The sequence below is a fragment of the Triturus cristatus genome, chromosome 8, assembly GCF_964204655.1.
Source record: "Triturus cristatus chromosome 8, aTriCri1.1, whole genome shotgun sequence".
In the NCBI taxonomy this organism is placed as follows: domain Eukaryota; kingdom Metazoa; phylum Chordata; class Amphibia; order Caudata; family Salamandridae; genus Triturus; species Triturus cristatus.
The window spans coordinates 321,243,103-321,259,734 of record NC_140591.1 but is presented as its reverse complement, the minus strand read 5'-3'; the positions used below and the strand labels follow the sequence as shown (position 1 = coordinate 321,259,734).

Sequence of the window (16,632 nt, the reverse complement as noted above, 5' to 3'; positions counted from 1 at the left end):
GGCCCAGATCTCTGTACTGGGGTGAATGTATGACATTGTTCTGCATTCTGTCCATCAATAGTTCTTTTTTCATTTGTCACCCCAAGTGGGACGGGTGTGCTCAGACGTGAGTCCCGTGCTCTCCATGCCACTGGAATCAAGCTATCCTGGCTGAAGAGGTGTGAAACCACGAAACCGGTCCTAGGATGCTTGTTTCCAATCCAGCGAGGACCTGGCCTGGCATTTTGGGCTGGACTGTTCCCATTGGGCACAGGGTCAAGACTGATTTGCATATGGCTGGGTCCAAACTGGGGTGGCATGGTGAGCAAAAAACGATGGATTTAGGCCCAGATCTCTGTACTGGGGTAAATGTATGACATTGTTCTGCATTCTGTCCATCAATAGTTCTTTTTGCATTTGTCACTCCCCCACCAGCAGTGTCATCACCTGGACCCGTCACCAAGACTCATCAGAGTCCTGGGGCGGGTTCAGGGGATTGAAATAGAACGGCAATAAACCAGTTTTATCGTCGTTTTATTTGCTTATTTGCTGGGGAAGCAGCGCTCCTCTGCTCCAACGGAGCAGCCGCCGCTGTCAGGTAGAGAGAAATGGGGGAGAAAGAGCTAAAATGTTGTGCAATAGAGAGAGAGGTAGAAAGGGGTAAGGCATATAGAGATAGAGAGAAACAGACAGGCGAGGTAAAGGGAGAAGAAGTTGAGAGAGGAATAAAGTACACGGAGGAGAAATACTGGGAAGCGATATTTAAACAGAGCAATGAGGAGCATGTCAGATTTGAGGACTGGCCGCAGCAAGTTTCCAAAGCCAAACTTCACGCCAGATATATCTTGCAAAGGTCTGATGGAAGCTGTTTTCAAGGATATATTTACAAGTGGAAGGGAAAATATTAGATTGATGACCGTGATACGTTTGACTGTGTTCACGCTATACAAATTGTGTGACCATCTAAACTGTTCCATGCATACTCTACACCTTTTGCATTTTCTATCTCCATGCAATGTTCTAACAACATCCTCCTGATCATGCCCATGACGAGATAGTCTCGTCATGGAGCACGGTTGCGCTGTGCCCATGACGAGACTATCTCGTCATGAACCCCACCCACTAGTGCAACGCCCGGCACAGGAGGGGGAAAAGGGCGTGGCACTGAAGGGGTTAAAACAATTCAAATGCTTGTTGTTATTGCCACTCTATTTACACATAGTTCAGCCATTGCACCTGAATGAACTCCATTATAATCTTGCAAAACAGGTTGTTAGTTGATGCTGGACTGAGGAGTAATGAAGGGTCCATTGTGCATGTGACACTTAGTGCTTAATTTGAGCCGGTGGTGCCTGCACATAATTGTCAGCACTAACACTTATAGCAGTCTACCACATGGTGGCACTGTTTGTCTAATTTAGTGCTGAGCACAACAGCTGACTAATACCTGCCTCCCATGCCATTCTTGAAGCTTTGGGGACCTGTAATAGTCTGAATTGTCATGCTTGTAGAACTGTGGTGGTTAGTATGTGTGCTGGTACTGTCATTGGCAACCCTGGCAGGGGCAATGGGTGGAGCAAGCGGCTGTGTCCTCCTAACGAAGGCCCTGGAACGTATGTTTTTTGTTTTGTTTTTCCAGATTGGGCACTGCACTCACCCGTCCTTAACTGCTGCCGCCGGGCACTTTTTACGGCTGACGGGTCTTTTTTGGGCGCAGAGCAGGTGCGTGCGCCCTCCGTGAGCTCGGTTTGTTGAACCCCCAAGGAGTCGGGCCTAATTCGTGCCATGTTTTCTCACCTGTGCCAGCGCTGCCTGCAGCTTTGCACGGCCGCCCTGTGGCCTTGGCGCGCGCACACAACAGACGACGGGCCATTACAGAGAGAGAATCCGGCAGGCTCTGCCCGCAGCTTTTTATTTCATTTTATTTCGCCTTTGTTTGAAAGGACACAAATACTTATTCACGTTGCAGGAATATGTCGGTGACATGTGCTTCACTTACCTGTCTCTTGGCTTTCCTGCCAGACTTGCATAATTGTCTCGAAAGAGGAACGGATGCAAGAAAGCAAGCAGGCGGACAGCTCATAATTCATAACCACAGTATGGCGTGGGAGGACGGGCACAAAGAAGTGGATTGTTGAGGCACAAAGTTCATAACCTGCAAAAACGTTAGAGGGCTTAGATAAGAGCAACATTACTGCATGAAACGCTGAATATGTAAAAAAAAAAATTTTAAAAAAGAAAGGAAGAAAAAAAAATGGAAGATCTCAAAGCCGATGCTGCTAAATGCTGGGTTTATCGAATTTAAAAGCCGCCCAGTCTTGATTCCACCCCATCCCTCTTTCTTCCACTACCCTTTAGTTTCTTTCATTCTTGTTTGTTCTTTTTCATCCCTGCTTTCTCCCTTTGTCAGTCCTTTGCTAACCTTCTCTTCTTTCTCTCTTTTTAGTCTTTCTCTTGCTCTGAGTTGAAGTATAGTGATGTAAAATAAAGTCCCGGTCCCCCAAAATGAGTGCCAGTGCCCACCACTCGCAACCTCTGGTACAAATTAAGCACCTCCAAAAAATCGCTAACTTGACAGCCCATCGGAAGGAAAAAGTAATGTGGTATAATGGGGCCTGTTCACAAAGACAGTTCTGTAGGTGTGGCTTTTACTAGGTTTAGGTGTTACTTATTCCTATATTTACAGTAGTGCATCAGAAACACTTATGGGGGAAAACTCTAAGTTCGGGCTGTTTTGTTATCAGCATTTGTGTGGCACTCTCCCGCAATCTGTGTGGCCCCACAGCCCTTTCACATTTGGCCCTCCTGTCCTCGTTCTTCCAGTATTCTTTCATTGAGCTTCGCCACGGTCATGTATTTGTTAGTTTGAGGTGGTTCTGTGATTGATGGGGGTTTGCTTTGGTTCAGTGGTATGAATAGGCTATTTCTATTCCTACCAGGGGCATTTGTGGTAAGCAAAGGTAACGTACAAATGTATACAATTGTGCTCTAAAGTATGGAATACAATCGTGATTAATGCTTAAGAAAAAAATGAAAGCAGGCGCCTAGTCTGAGCTGAGGGAAAAGCAAAACAACTTACGAGTAGTAACCATGATATGCAAACATTACAGCGGAGCAGCTTATTGTCTCATCTCCGAAGCCAAGGCGTAAAAGCAGCTCAGCATCAGAGATGGGCACTTCTCGTGGGCAATGCTAGCAGTTACAGTTACTTTAATGCAACTTTGCATATTTCACTGGGATCATATTACTCTTGTCGGGGTGTGAATTGGGTAGTGTGTTCCATAGGTTTTGTGGCATATTATTTTCTGGGCGGTGGATCTTCTGTTTAGGTAGCTATGATTCAGCAGCTATCTGCTGTGACTTGCACATTAGTGTGTGCTGTGCTATAAGATGCTCTGGTGGCTCTGGGAGTGGTGGTTGTGTGAATTGTATGAATGGAGGGTTGTTCTGTCGAGGTAGTAATGCTTTGCAAACTATATGACGTGTGCATTTAACTGTGAAGTTGGCAATATTCAGTTGCTACAACCATGTGGCAGAAGCATTCATTCTGATAGGGTGCATCATGCATTCTTTTATTTTGGGTAATATATTGAAGACATGGCTGAGGTTATTCTTCCGAGTGTTTCAAAATGATTGTAAATGTGATATGTAATTGTTGTAATTGCTATCTGAACACTCGGCACAGAAACATTATACACTTCATTATTAGTGGTACATATGAGCGGATTCAAATGTTGATACCTACGCACAAGAGTGGTGACAATATTGATGGATGAAACCATGCCAGTGACATCACATATATCAAATGTAATACACATAGTTCATATAAAGGTGGGGGTTTGCAAATTGGCTTATGGATGCCTCTGCGGGAGTAGGTCGTGCTTGTCAAACCACTTGTAACCACTGGCTGCAAGAGGTGGGATTTTGAGTGAAGGCTTGATTGCGAGGAGGGAGGACATTATGTGCATGTCGGGGAGATTGGGTGAGGGGTGCCTTCTGGTGCAGGCTTGCCAGTACAGTGAAAGATTACAAACAAGAAGAGGCACCCATGCTTTGGTTTACTACAAAGAGGCCATGAGTGGCAGCGCTCAGTGTACAGGATGCAGTGTACAGGGCAAGTCATCATTAGGTCTTGCCTACACACAGTTTTAGCTGTAGCAACACCTCAGAAGCTTTAGCTTTCTGTTTGTGCAACGCTGAGTGTACACAATACTAGTACTTACAGCAGGCTTTGTGTCAGCCCATTGCTCGTCATTGGTTGGATTGCATGTCTTCTCAATCGCTTGATTCTTACTAGATGGTTTGCATTCCTCGTTTTCTGTTTATCCCTCACCAAGAGGGCTGGATTACTTGTATCCTGCTTACATTCAGGAGACTACTTTTTATGTCTCACTAGAAATGTTGTGTTGTGTTATGTTAAAATGTATTTTAAACACAGACTCACCCCGATGGAGTATCATAGCGCAGATGACTAGCATAATGGTCAAACCAAGCGTTATGTTTAAGGAGAGACAAACTAAAATAACCGGGATTTAATGGCTTATCGAAAGTCTCAATTTAGTGACAGGAGAGGATTTGAATAGGGAGTTTGTTCAAATACCTGGTAGCCAAGTGCGTGAAAGAATGGCCACAGTTTTGACATGATAAATGCTTTGTGATTGTGCAAGAATGAGAGTGGAAGACTTGAGAGCCCTGGTGAATGTATAAATGTTCACTTGGCTACATAAGTAGCTGGGGCTACCAGAGTATAATGCTCAATGTATCTGCTTATATATGGGCAGCTACTGCAGCTCATTCAAAATAGACCTTGGTGTAGTTCTTAGTGGAAGATGGCCAACCAGTGTGGCCGCAGTTTTTTGGATGGTTTGGAGATATGATAGCAAAGAATCATTAATAGCTACATATAGGGCATAATATAAGTGACTGGTAATTAAGGCTTGGATTATTGTTTTCCTTCAATGGAGGGGAATCCAGGTGAAGATTTTCTGCAGGATCTGGTAGATTCTACAGATCGCAGAGATCTGTGCTTTCATACTGAGCGAACAGTCTATGAGAATGCCCAGATATCGTTCCTCTTTTTCCAGATTGGGTGCAGTACCAAGCTCAGATGGCCACCATTCATCCCGCCAGATAGTATTGGCTCTACCAAACAGGAAGATCTCGGTCTTATCCCCATTCAGTTTCAGACAATTTTGCGGGGTGGAATCTGAATTTTCTGCGATAGATATCAGTAGCTGAGTGTCACCTGCATACTGTAGTAGCTCAGATCTCAACTTCTGGGCAATGGTGGCCAGTGCAATCATATATATTAAAAAGGGTGGGGCGAAGGCACAATCCCTGTGGTACTCCACAAACAGAGATGACCGATTTAGATCCGAATGGTGATAGGTAAATAGTCTGTGTTCTGTGTAATAGAAATGATTGAAATAAGGCAAAAGTATTTGAAAATATACCTATCACATGCGGTCTTCTGTTCATAATCGAATGAGAGGCCTTCTCAAAAGCTGCTGAGAGATCAGGTAGGATAAGGGCAGCAGGCCGGCCCTTGCCCCAGACTGTGAGACTTCCAAGATGTCATCATCTTCCAGATAAGAAGATAACTGTCGATTGGCACATTTTTTCAGTATCTTAGCTGGAAAGGGAAGAAGATATATTGGGAGATAGTTCACGTGGATCAAAGGGTCAGCAGATTAATAATAATAATATCCACATTTGTAAAGCGCAAACACTCACCCGTAAGGGTCTCTAGGCGCTGGGGGCCGTCGGGAAGATTAAGCAAGCTATTGCCCAGAGTCACATGGTGCTGGACTAATCTGCCGCCGGGGATCAAACCGTGATCCCCAGATTCCGGAGTCAGTTGCCCGCCAGGGCGCCACACCTCTTCCCAGAAGGCTTCTTTAGTAAGGGTAGCACAGCACGTTTCCAAGCGACTGGGATCTTGTTTGCGAAAACGATTGAAAAGCTCACCTAAGTGAGCATTAAACAAAGTGGGATAAGAAGAGATGGAAACAGGTCCTAAAAGGATTCTGAGTGCATAGACTCAATAATAATTTCTATGTCACTGGAAGTTATTTTCTTAGGTGCCCCTTGACTACTCTAAGATGCTGAGTGTAGCTGCTCTTGTAAATGTGACAGGAATGCACCTCAGATTGGACTTCAAAGATATCATAAATCATCTTGATCTTGTCCTGTAAATAAACAGACAGTTTTTTTTATAGGTCGGGAGGAGAAGGAATGAAAATTTCACAGGCTGAAGCGTGAGAGATTCTTTTACAATTTTTGCAGAAGAGGAGCTTTTCTCAATTATTTCTATAAGAAAGTTTCTGTGCGCTGACAGAATACTCTTGTGGGAGATGTTGAAGTTGCAAGGCATGCCCGGTCCACCCATTTACAGTGTTGTACTGTACCATACTTACCATACCTACCAAACCTACTTCCTACACCAATCTACCATAATTTCAATCCACAGACTCCTATCATACCTACCATACTTAACCAACTTTGCCTAATGTATCACGCCCACCATAACTAGCCTACCCTATTTAGATACCTACTATGCTTATCCTATCACACCTTCCTACCATATCTTACTAATCTACCTACTATACCTACTTTCCTTCCATATCCACTTACCACACCTCACCTACCATATCTACCTGCCATTCCTATCTATTATACAAACATATCAGAGTTAACCTACTTTAAATAATCTAACATGCTTGGTGCAATCAGCCCACCATACCTTCCATGCCTACTTATCATACCTAACCTATCAGACCAAAGCTACTCACCACGCCTGACCTACGCTACCTGGCCTACCATACATATGAAGCCTACCTGCCACACTTGCTTATCCCTACCATAACAACCAAATCTATCTACTATAGTTACAATACCTCACCTACCAGACTTACCTATTAGGCATACCTACCAAGCATAACTTACCCTCCATACCTTACCTACCTTATCTAATGTATCATGCCTAACATACCTAATGTACAACCCCCTCTGCAAATTATGTTTCTCACATGAGCCCTGAGATGGAGGTGTTGCTAAAAAGGGGCAGGTTATGCCTATGTGATCTCCAGTTAAGGCTCAGGGTGCTGCAGCCTGCTACAGAAAGCTCTTCTATCTAACTAGAGGGACATATAGTAACCACGTATGGTACTGTAGCCTGCATGAGGAAACTGTTGATTGTAGCAGCTTTTAATGGTCATGAAAATGTTAATGTTATTACTTTTTTAACTGTAGCAACATCTATAGGCTTCGCCAGTGCGTGTTTATTTGGCTTTCAGCACTCCATGGGTGCTTATGTGTTTTTTTGCTCTCTCTACCTTTCCCCTATGTGCCTCTTCCTCCTCCACATTCACGGTGCCGGAGTCTTCAAACGCATCCACGCCCCCACCATCTCCATGGTGCTCCCTCACCCCTATGCTTCTCCCACCCCTTGCTGCCCACTCAGTTTTTTTTAAAAATAACCCCCCAAACCCCTTAAGGCCCAACCATTGCTACCCAGCCGCTCCCTGCTCATTACCACTTTTCTGCAATGTTGACGTGCACCCACTGCTCAATTGCACTTCTGCGTCCCATTTAAAAAAAAAATTACATTTCAAATTTTTTACTTTTTAGGAGGGCCTGGCAGCTGCAATTTGCTACCTGGTCGCTCCTTTCTCATAATGCGCTTTTTTAACCTTTGTTTTTAAATGTACCGTTCCAAGATAGGTGTCAACCATCTTGGAGTGGTAAATTTAAAAAAAAAAAAAAAGTCAGTGACGCATACATGTGCATGCATGGTGACACGTATGTGTGTACGTCATCGCACTGACTGCTTGTTGTGATTTTTTTTAATTTAAATTCTTTTTGCAGCTGCATTGGCAATAACCTTTTTTCTTCGTTGTTTTACCATTGTCAGTGGGTGCTCTATAAAAGTACTGAGCTCTTATGACTTGCGGTCGAACCCAAGTTCATTAGCCTTGGGTTTAATCTCATACGTTGAACATGTTAGAATACCTATAGCTTAATATCGTTCCAGCATTACATCATAGCAGAAATGTGTACAACTTAAATATCCAGACTGTAAGTACATATTGGTAGGTATAGATTTGCTATTTATAACTCCACACCTACCTCCCTGGATGATAGACATATTATCAGGGATGTGGGTATGTAGTATAAACCTATAGTTAGCTACATAGATTTGTTGATATTTTGGTTGTCAGTATTTCTGCTATGACATTATGATAGCACGGTATTGAAGACTCGATATCCTGGCACCATACCACTAACAAAGTTGCTTCGGAGCTGAAAAAGCAGATCTCTGGCCCTTCAGCCTATACAAGATGTCTGCCGAAGACGCCAATAGGCCGCTTGTCCCCTAATGAATAGCTCAGTGCTTGAGAGAGTTCCTCGTCCATGGACAGTCAGAGGCAGGGGCCAGGTGGCAGAGGCACCTGTGTCTAGAAAGAAAAACAGACTTCAGAGATCACAGACAGGGTGACCTAAAATTGCTTTGCTGATTGGAATGTGTAGTTTTCCTGTGCTCCCGTGGGTGGCAGCCCCCACAAGCCCTCTGTCAGGCCACTGGGTGTATTTTTATCTCACATACATTAGAATGTTTCATCCCACTGACAGTCGCACAATGGCGCGCGGGATTAAACACTGGACAACTGATGCCTCCATTTTGGGGCACCTGCCCGCTCTGGAACAGGAAGCCGTGGCTTTCGAGGCTGCGTTAATGCCGAGAGTAAAGAGGGCGGGGGGCGCGAGGGGGTGCCTTGAAACATCTGCTGAAGTAGTCGGAGAGCTGTCGCTTGCGCTTCGTGCCGAAGTTAATCCTGGAGTCTGGCGAGTGTAAACAGCCAAATGTGTTTGTTTCTCTACAGGCGGGGATGGTGCTGAAATGCGGATACTTCTGGCTCGGGTTGCTGCTGGTGCCCACGGCATGCCTTATCAAGGACATCGCATGGCGAGCGTAAGTGTGAAATCATAAGCCAAATGCTGAAAGATTCTTTGTGTATATATATATAAACACACAACATACATGTCGCTCTTCTATCCCTCCACTATCCTTCTCATTCCAGCTAACAGACTAACATGTCAACCGCTCAAATAACTTTTATATTTGCCTATACTAATTCACCACTAATCCTTTTTTGGTTCTGGAGTAACGTGCTACCTACCGAAAGCGCTTTGACACCTCATCAGTGTTAGCAAGCATGATAGAAATGCAAACCCTTCCCTCTTCTATCACTCCACTATCCTTCTTCTATCCAGATAACAAACTCACATGTCCACCGCTCAAATTAGTTTAATATCTCCCTATACTAATTCACCACTAATCCTTTTTGGGTTCCAGAGTAGCGTGCTACACGCCGAAAAAGCATTTTGATGCCTCGTCAGGGGTAGTAAGCGCTATATAAATGCAATTACAATATATGTACGTGGTCCGGTCAATGACCGTAATGGAGTGTGTTTTTACCATTCTAACTCCATATGTGCCTCGATTAAGAGGTAGGTTATACAGCGGACTTAAGTAGATACAACACATCACTTTTAGCTTTTTGGATGCGCACTCTTAAAAGTATCTAAACAGACTTTGGGGACCAGTCTCTAAAACGCAATGGTTCTCCTAAGGATGTTCTCTGTCGGGCTTTGTCAGATCTAGTCAACACTGTGAGCAATGGTCCAGTTCCCACCATGCACACACACAGATGCGCGAGCACACACACAGATGCACAAGCACACACACACACGACTCCCCCTTCCCATCCCTGATCATTGGGCAGGGTTCCAAAGTGTATTGGAATCGTACATCCGTTGTCTGGCTGATATCTCCCGAGAATGGAGGCCTAGTGGGACAGCAGAATCATTTTTCTAATGGGCATGAATATACATGGTTATTTTTCTATTGCGCTTCATGCCACAAATTTGCCATTATTACGTTTTGTAAAAAACTGGTTTTGCTTACATTACACTATTTTATGGCTATCATTTTGCTAGACCCAGAGCAATGGAAAGCTGGGCCAGCCTTTCTAGGATTTGAAGTTGGGGACTTCAGATCACTGCATATGTCTTCGGCGAGAGTTCAGCTCACAAACGATCCGGCTGATACATGATGAAAACAACCTAACCTGAATGAGACAAGACTGTGCCAAACTCTGAGCAGATTCATCAGGCGTTGCAAAGTTATCGGCATGAGCTTGGTTTGGGGAAACGGCAACCATGAAAGGTCCTGCTCCTAAATTGTCTGCTTTTGTCATGTACATTCCTGTGCAGACTCTCCTTAGTCCATGAGAAACCATTAAACATCTTACTGATCCCAGGGGGTAGTAGTTATGGCCACAAATAGCCAATCAGGTCAACAGCAAATTTTGATTCTATTGGGCTCTTCCAGTTCTGCAATCCTGGAGAAATATGACCTCGACATGATCAGCTCATGGCCATGTCATGTATTACTGTAGCCCCTCCTGAGACCTGGCTCAAGTGCAATTGGTAATGGCTCAACAGAGGACGGAGATCATGTACATAAGAGATGCCAATGTGGCAGGAACTGGGAACATGGTCACAGTGGTAGGAGATCTACAGCTAACTACAAAAGGCAAGTGGATTACCTCATTGCACTAGCTTAATCAAGTGGGTTCAGGCAGAGGACAGGAGATTGTGTTTATGCTGGCTTCAGGAACCAAGATGGCCCTCTGGCCAGCTCAAACAAAGTAGCCCATCATCTTGAAGCACTCTCAGACATAGAGTCCAATGGATCCACGATTCACCAAGCAATGCATTCCTGTGAAAGTATACACTTACCGACACATACGCTCAGGTATAATGTGCCCCATGCATGATGTAGTTAAAATAACTCCATTATGAAAGACCCCACAAACCATTGCACAGAGGTAGCTGATAGGCTGTCCTTCCATAGGGAAACTGGCATAGTGGCTCTGTCCCTCAGATATAAATAAGATTTCCACCACTTTCAGTCTCTAATGGCTTGGGAAGGGGGTGGCATTTTAACTGCTTTCTTTATATCAAAAGCCATTGTGATGTCTCACAACAATTAAATACGAGGCTGCAAGGTTGCCTAGCTTATCAGGGGCACTCATGCACATGGCTATCTGGAAACATACAGGTGCCAGGGAGTACAGTTTTCCAAGGTTTTGCAGAGGACATTCATCCCAACCCAGGGTGAACCAATGCACCCCTAGAGTTGGAGCAGGAGAACGCCTGAGAACAATGGTCCATACTTCCATTTGCAGAAAGTACTACATTTCAGTATTGTAATTTACAAACTGGGGGCTGCAAATACACCTCCAATTTGTAGTCATACTTTCACATTTACGATGCCCTTACATGCCTATTGGTATGCTGATGACATTCCAATCAATTAAATAAAAAACATTTTAAAAAATGGGGAAAGGGGCCATGGGATGGGCCATGGATAAAAATGGTGCCGTGTAAACATGTCGCCACTTCATCAAGTCAGAGGGTTATCTGGGTAATTGATATTGTGCCTAATGCCTATGTTACATGTCTTAGACGTGCCCAGTAGGAACTGCAGGCATGGATATATGAATAATGTGAAATGGAGAATTTGAGCTGAATATGCAATGCCCCATAATAAATAATGAATAGCAAACAACAAATTTATAGTATTAAATATTTTATAATTAAAAAGTTAATCTGTACTATTTTTAGAACAGCATTCTTATTTTAAGTACCTACCTCGTTTATTCCCTATGGTAGGGTGTTGCAGTATCAGTGATTGGCCATGTTTAGTGCTGGACTTACTACAAATGTGGAGGTTACTACAAAAGTGTAAGTTCTTTCAAAAGTGCAGTTTGTGAATACCAAAAAGTAGTAAACATACTCACAAGTATAAACTTACGCAAAATTGTAAGTTACTTTTGTGAATCTGGCCCCCAGTCTTTGCCAAAGCTTTTTATTTAAAGTTCTGGAAGGTCAGATTTGTCTAATCTTCTAGCATATCTATATGGCCCTATATATTAAGGTTGGCTTCCAAAAATGTACTCAATTGTTTCATTTGAATACTTCTTCAAATAAACAAGTTATTATATTAAAAAAAGAACATTAAGGCCACTGTAGGGTTACTGTAGAAGTTCAAACCAAAGCTCCAGCTCCTACAAGATAATTAGCCAGGCCTTTAGAGACAGAATGGTCCAATAACTCATACCAGCCCTGATCCACTACTACTTCTTATGATAGTTTGTCTCTCCCAAAAATGTGTGTGAAAATTCCTCCTGTGATTTTGGATGCCGAAGATGGAAAAAAGGGCTACACTCAATAGAATAATTAAACTGTGTTATTCAAAATAGCAAAGAGCTCCTAACTTTGATCAAGACATTAGTTTGTGTTTTTTTTATTTTTTATTTATTTATAGAGTTTTATATAGTGCGAACTTGACCCCAGAAGGGTATCAGAGCGCTTTACAAATGGTTCAGTAAGTAGAAAACAGGAGAACCCAGAAACATGTGTGCAATTTTCTGTTTGTGATAGTCTAGGGAAAGTTTTACAACCTGTACACATCTGCAAATTTGTACAATTAAGAATATAAACAATGTTAAAATGTATATTTTAGAGCAGGTAGGACGACATACCCTTCTCAGAGGGATGTCAGGTGTTCAGTCAATAAATATTTAATGAATGATGGTCTTTTGATTGCAGCACTGATTTTCAAAACAGTCTCACATGAATGTTGTCAGGTGAAATCTTTGTACTCTTGTAGTTCAGCCATTTTGTTAATTTAGCTATACAGTGTTTTCTGTCAATATAATCTCTACTCATTTTGAAATTATATATTTTTCCCAGCACTAACTGAGATTGACTGCAGTTGTAGTGTAATACGAACTATTTCTGGTACACTTGGTGCAATGTAAAGTTGGCATGTGAGCTGTATCTTTGAAAGTATTGTGTATAATGTACCTTATGTAAGATGTGTGCAAGTTACATAATATCCATCATTCTTACTTTTGAGGAATTGTCCTACATCTTGGCAGATGCTCAACAGATGTTCTTCTTCCTTCTTTTAAAGCACAATATTTACCTGCCTTCAGGAGCATGGACAAGACTCCTTTTCGTCCTATGTTTTTATCTGTTGGTTTCCAGACACCTGAGAGACATGGATAAGGAGGGCTCTCTGTCAGAAAATGTAATATTAAGTATTCCCAATGGCCACTGAATACCCTGTAACAGCTGGGTGCAATCACAGATGGTGAAAGAACGGCTTCCCTCTTCCATCCAATGTGTTATTCTCGGACAGAGGTGGATCGTCAATAAGGCGTTTCTCAAAAACATCGGGGCTGCTTGGAAGTGTGCAGATGCAGAGGCCAGCATATGCACCATGGTGTGATCACATCATTAAGGTGCATGGAGTCCTATAGGTCATGCGGTAGGCACAGATGGTTGGAAAGCAAGAATGTTAGAAGATCATTTCAAGTCCAGATATAGTGAAATTTGCTCCATTTGTGTGTTAAAACTGTCATTATGGGAATCTGAGCAGTAAAATCAGAAGATGGGAGTTGAGCGGACAGAGGAGTTGTTTGTCACCTGAAATAAGCCCAAGGATTGCTCCCTGAGAGCTGATGAGCACAATTGTGGAATTACAGTAGCGGATCAATAGTTATGATTCCAGATTTAGCCCGCGGAAGAGAAAGAAAGAAGGTAGTCACCAGATTGATCAGCATTGGGATCAACTGAGATTGTCTACATCGGTTCAAGAGATGGAGGTTGTGGATGATTTGTAGACGATAGATGCACGTCTCGCATCTTTCAGCAGGAAGGTCCATCGATCCTTCAGCATAGCAATGTTAAGAGAATGAAGAAGCTCTGAAAAAATTACTACACCTTGATTAATAGTGACGGTGAATCCAACAGAGCAGGCAGACACTGTGGTGGCAGAGGCTGCGCTGCTCAATTTGTCCAGAAGACCTACTCTCAGAGCAGGGGCTATATCTCTACCGAATATTGTACATAAAGGTAGATTCTACACTTAAGACAGTATATGCACGAGCAAATCTTGATAAAATACGTTCAAGCACTTCATGGCCCCCTGATGAAACAAGATGATTATTCTGAAACATTGCCTACCATTGAGCGTGGCAGGTCTCTGCTCAGATGGTGCTTTTGATTTAATGCAGCCTGCATGATTGACAGGGTGGAATTATGGTAGCCGACAAGAATGGCATGGCTCTGCAGACGTATGAAGGGAGAAAGCTCTTTGGTGCTAAGTTGATAAAGACGGCGTTCGACAAACAGGAATAAACCACACCAAACCTTGTATACACTGCTCTAAAGAAAGAATTGTTTCCCAAGAGATTCCTTGGATAGCCATTGTGGAAAAGGACATATTTCGTATGATCTCATCAGATTTATTGTAGTTATTGGACTGGATATACTCGAATATTTTGACTCTGTAAAACTGCTAAACACTTGCCATTGCATACCTCTGATGCATAACCATGGTGAAAGATTGGCTCAAGATAATTGTCATGTTTACAATTGCAAAACAAGCTACAGTAATGTGGTGCAGGAAGTGCAACAGTGGGATAAAAGTTAAATGTTACACGTGGGCTGAAGTTTACAATTATACAACCCCCAAGAGCAACTTTAAAGGCATGACTACAAGCCTGCGACTGAAATCCTGAACTGCTGTGAGAAAGCTGCAGCAAACACGTGTATATGGAAACCATTTTAGACATGTTTGAAAGCCCGCTTTATATATTATATAAGTCACACATCAGTAGTGCCCTGAAATCCACAAGATCTGACTACATCATGTGCAAAGGTCACACATGTCTAATATTTTTTTTTAAAACAAATTTTATGTCAAAGGTCAAGTACAGTGCAGAGCTCCTTAACCCAAGAAACATCTGCCATATTAGACATTGCAGATTATTTTCATTAACATTTAGTTTATACATTCGCATTATCATGGTTATATAAAACAATACAACATAAACGTATTGAACCACCCCCGTTGCACTATGCCACTACTGCGTTTCATTTGCCACCACATCGCCCACCCCAACAAATAAATTCCATCACTATATTGTTGGTCCCTTACCCAAGAGGCCTGCATGACATTACGGATACAGATGCATCCACTGGGGGCACTGGGTCCAGGTAAAGGCCCGGTAGTCTGCCCATATTTTTCAGATCTTGGGATGCTTTCGCCGGCATCCCCTGGCCTTAAATATTGGTATCTCCAATCCCATACAAAAGTCCATTCCATGTTTCCATGCCAAGAGAGAAGGTGGGGCCGATGCCTTCCACAGCCGTGCTATATCCCTTTTAGCCAATATCAACCCCAACAGTAACAGGTGCCTTTTGTACATATTAACCCCTATAACCTCCATGATATGTAAAATTACCAATCTTGGGGGCCTATTACCATGGCGGGCGGATCGCCACCGCTGGGCCGGCGGGGGCTACCGCCGGCACGGCGGTGGCGATCTGCCCGCCAAATGTCCCTGGTTCTCCCCCCCACCATATTAGTATGGCAGGGGCACCGCGGCAGACTGGAAGACCGTCCGCCGCTTGGAAAGGCATGCGGTCCTCGATGTTGTGGGCCCGTTGCGGGCCCTCAAGTGTTGGGGGGTGGGGGTGCACATGGGGATACCTATGGTACCCCCCTTCATTGCCATGCACTACGTGGCAGGCACCACGTGGTGCCTGCCATGTAGTGCATGGCAATGCTGTGCACAATCCTTTTACATTGCGGGCGGGGCTGCAGCCTTTAGATCCACCCGCAATGTAAAAGGCCCAGGATGCACCCGCCAGTGTGGCGGGCGCATCATAATTTGCATTGCGGGATCGCCGCAACAACGGCGGCCGGTCCTGTGCTCCGTTCGCCATCGTAATGGACCCCTTGGTGAGGAGGGGAGCTCCCAACCCAACACCTCTGCAAGACAAGCCAGAACCCCTCACCAAAATCTTGTGAGTGCTGTACAATGCCAAATTGTATATATTAGGGATCCCTACTCCCGACCACACTTCAAGCATATCGGGGATGACACTAGACCGGCCTTCCACAACCTGAGCCTTGTATAATAAACCTGGTGAAGGTATTTAAATTGGATAAGAGGTAGCCGCATTGCTATCGCTGCCTCCCGCACCCGAGGGGAGGCCAGTGCATCCATCCAATCATCTCCATCTATGTGGCCAAGATCACTCACCCATGCTTCTCTAAGTTTGTCTAATGTAGTAGAGCTATTGGTCACCAGTGACTGCTGGGTTGTCGAGATTTTATGGTCCTGCAGATCGCCCATGAACACCTTGGCTTCAATAGGACTAAATTCTGGGAGAGCCACTATCCCCGAAATACTAGGATAAATGGCGTGTAGAAATTTGAGGTATTTATAAAATTGAGTTTTTGGCATCTGATACTCTTGTTGGAGATCTTGGAATGATTTCAGGACAGAGCCTCGCATCACGTTTCCTATTGTAGAGATTCCTATATTACCCCACCCACAAAACCCGGATAATGCAGCAAGCTGTGGCAATCGGCCATTCTGCCTCAGTGGGGTTTCCCTAGTCAGCTTGTCCCACCACCCCATCTTGTGAAGGGACTACTTCCACACTTGGAATACCATCCACGTGGCCGGCGGTAAAGCGTTGCGCAGGGGCTCTAAATACAATATG

The 16,632-nt window shown here is 43.8% G+C and overlaps 1 protein-coding gene across 3 annotated transcripts in view; it reads left to right on the top strand.

Moving 5' to 3' along the window:
• Positions 1-16,632, top strand: part of ATP8A2 (ATPase phospholipid transporting 8A2) — a 2,139,258-nt gene that overhangs the window by 2,018,361 nt on the left and 104,265 nt on the right. For all 3 annotated transcript variants that reach the window (XR_014967690.1, XM_085621612.1, XM_085621613.1), the window contains exon 34: positions 8,862-8,950. Coding sequence is in view for 2 of the 3 variants with exons in the window: in XM_085621612.1 (XP_085477738.1) it covers positions 8,862-8,950 (89 nt within the window). In the remaining variant the exon portion in view is untranslated. The remainder of the gene's footprint in view (positions 1-8,861; positions 8,951-16,632) is intronic.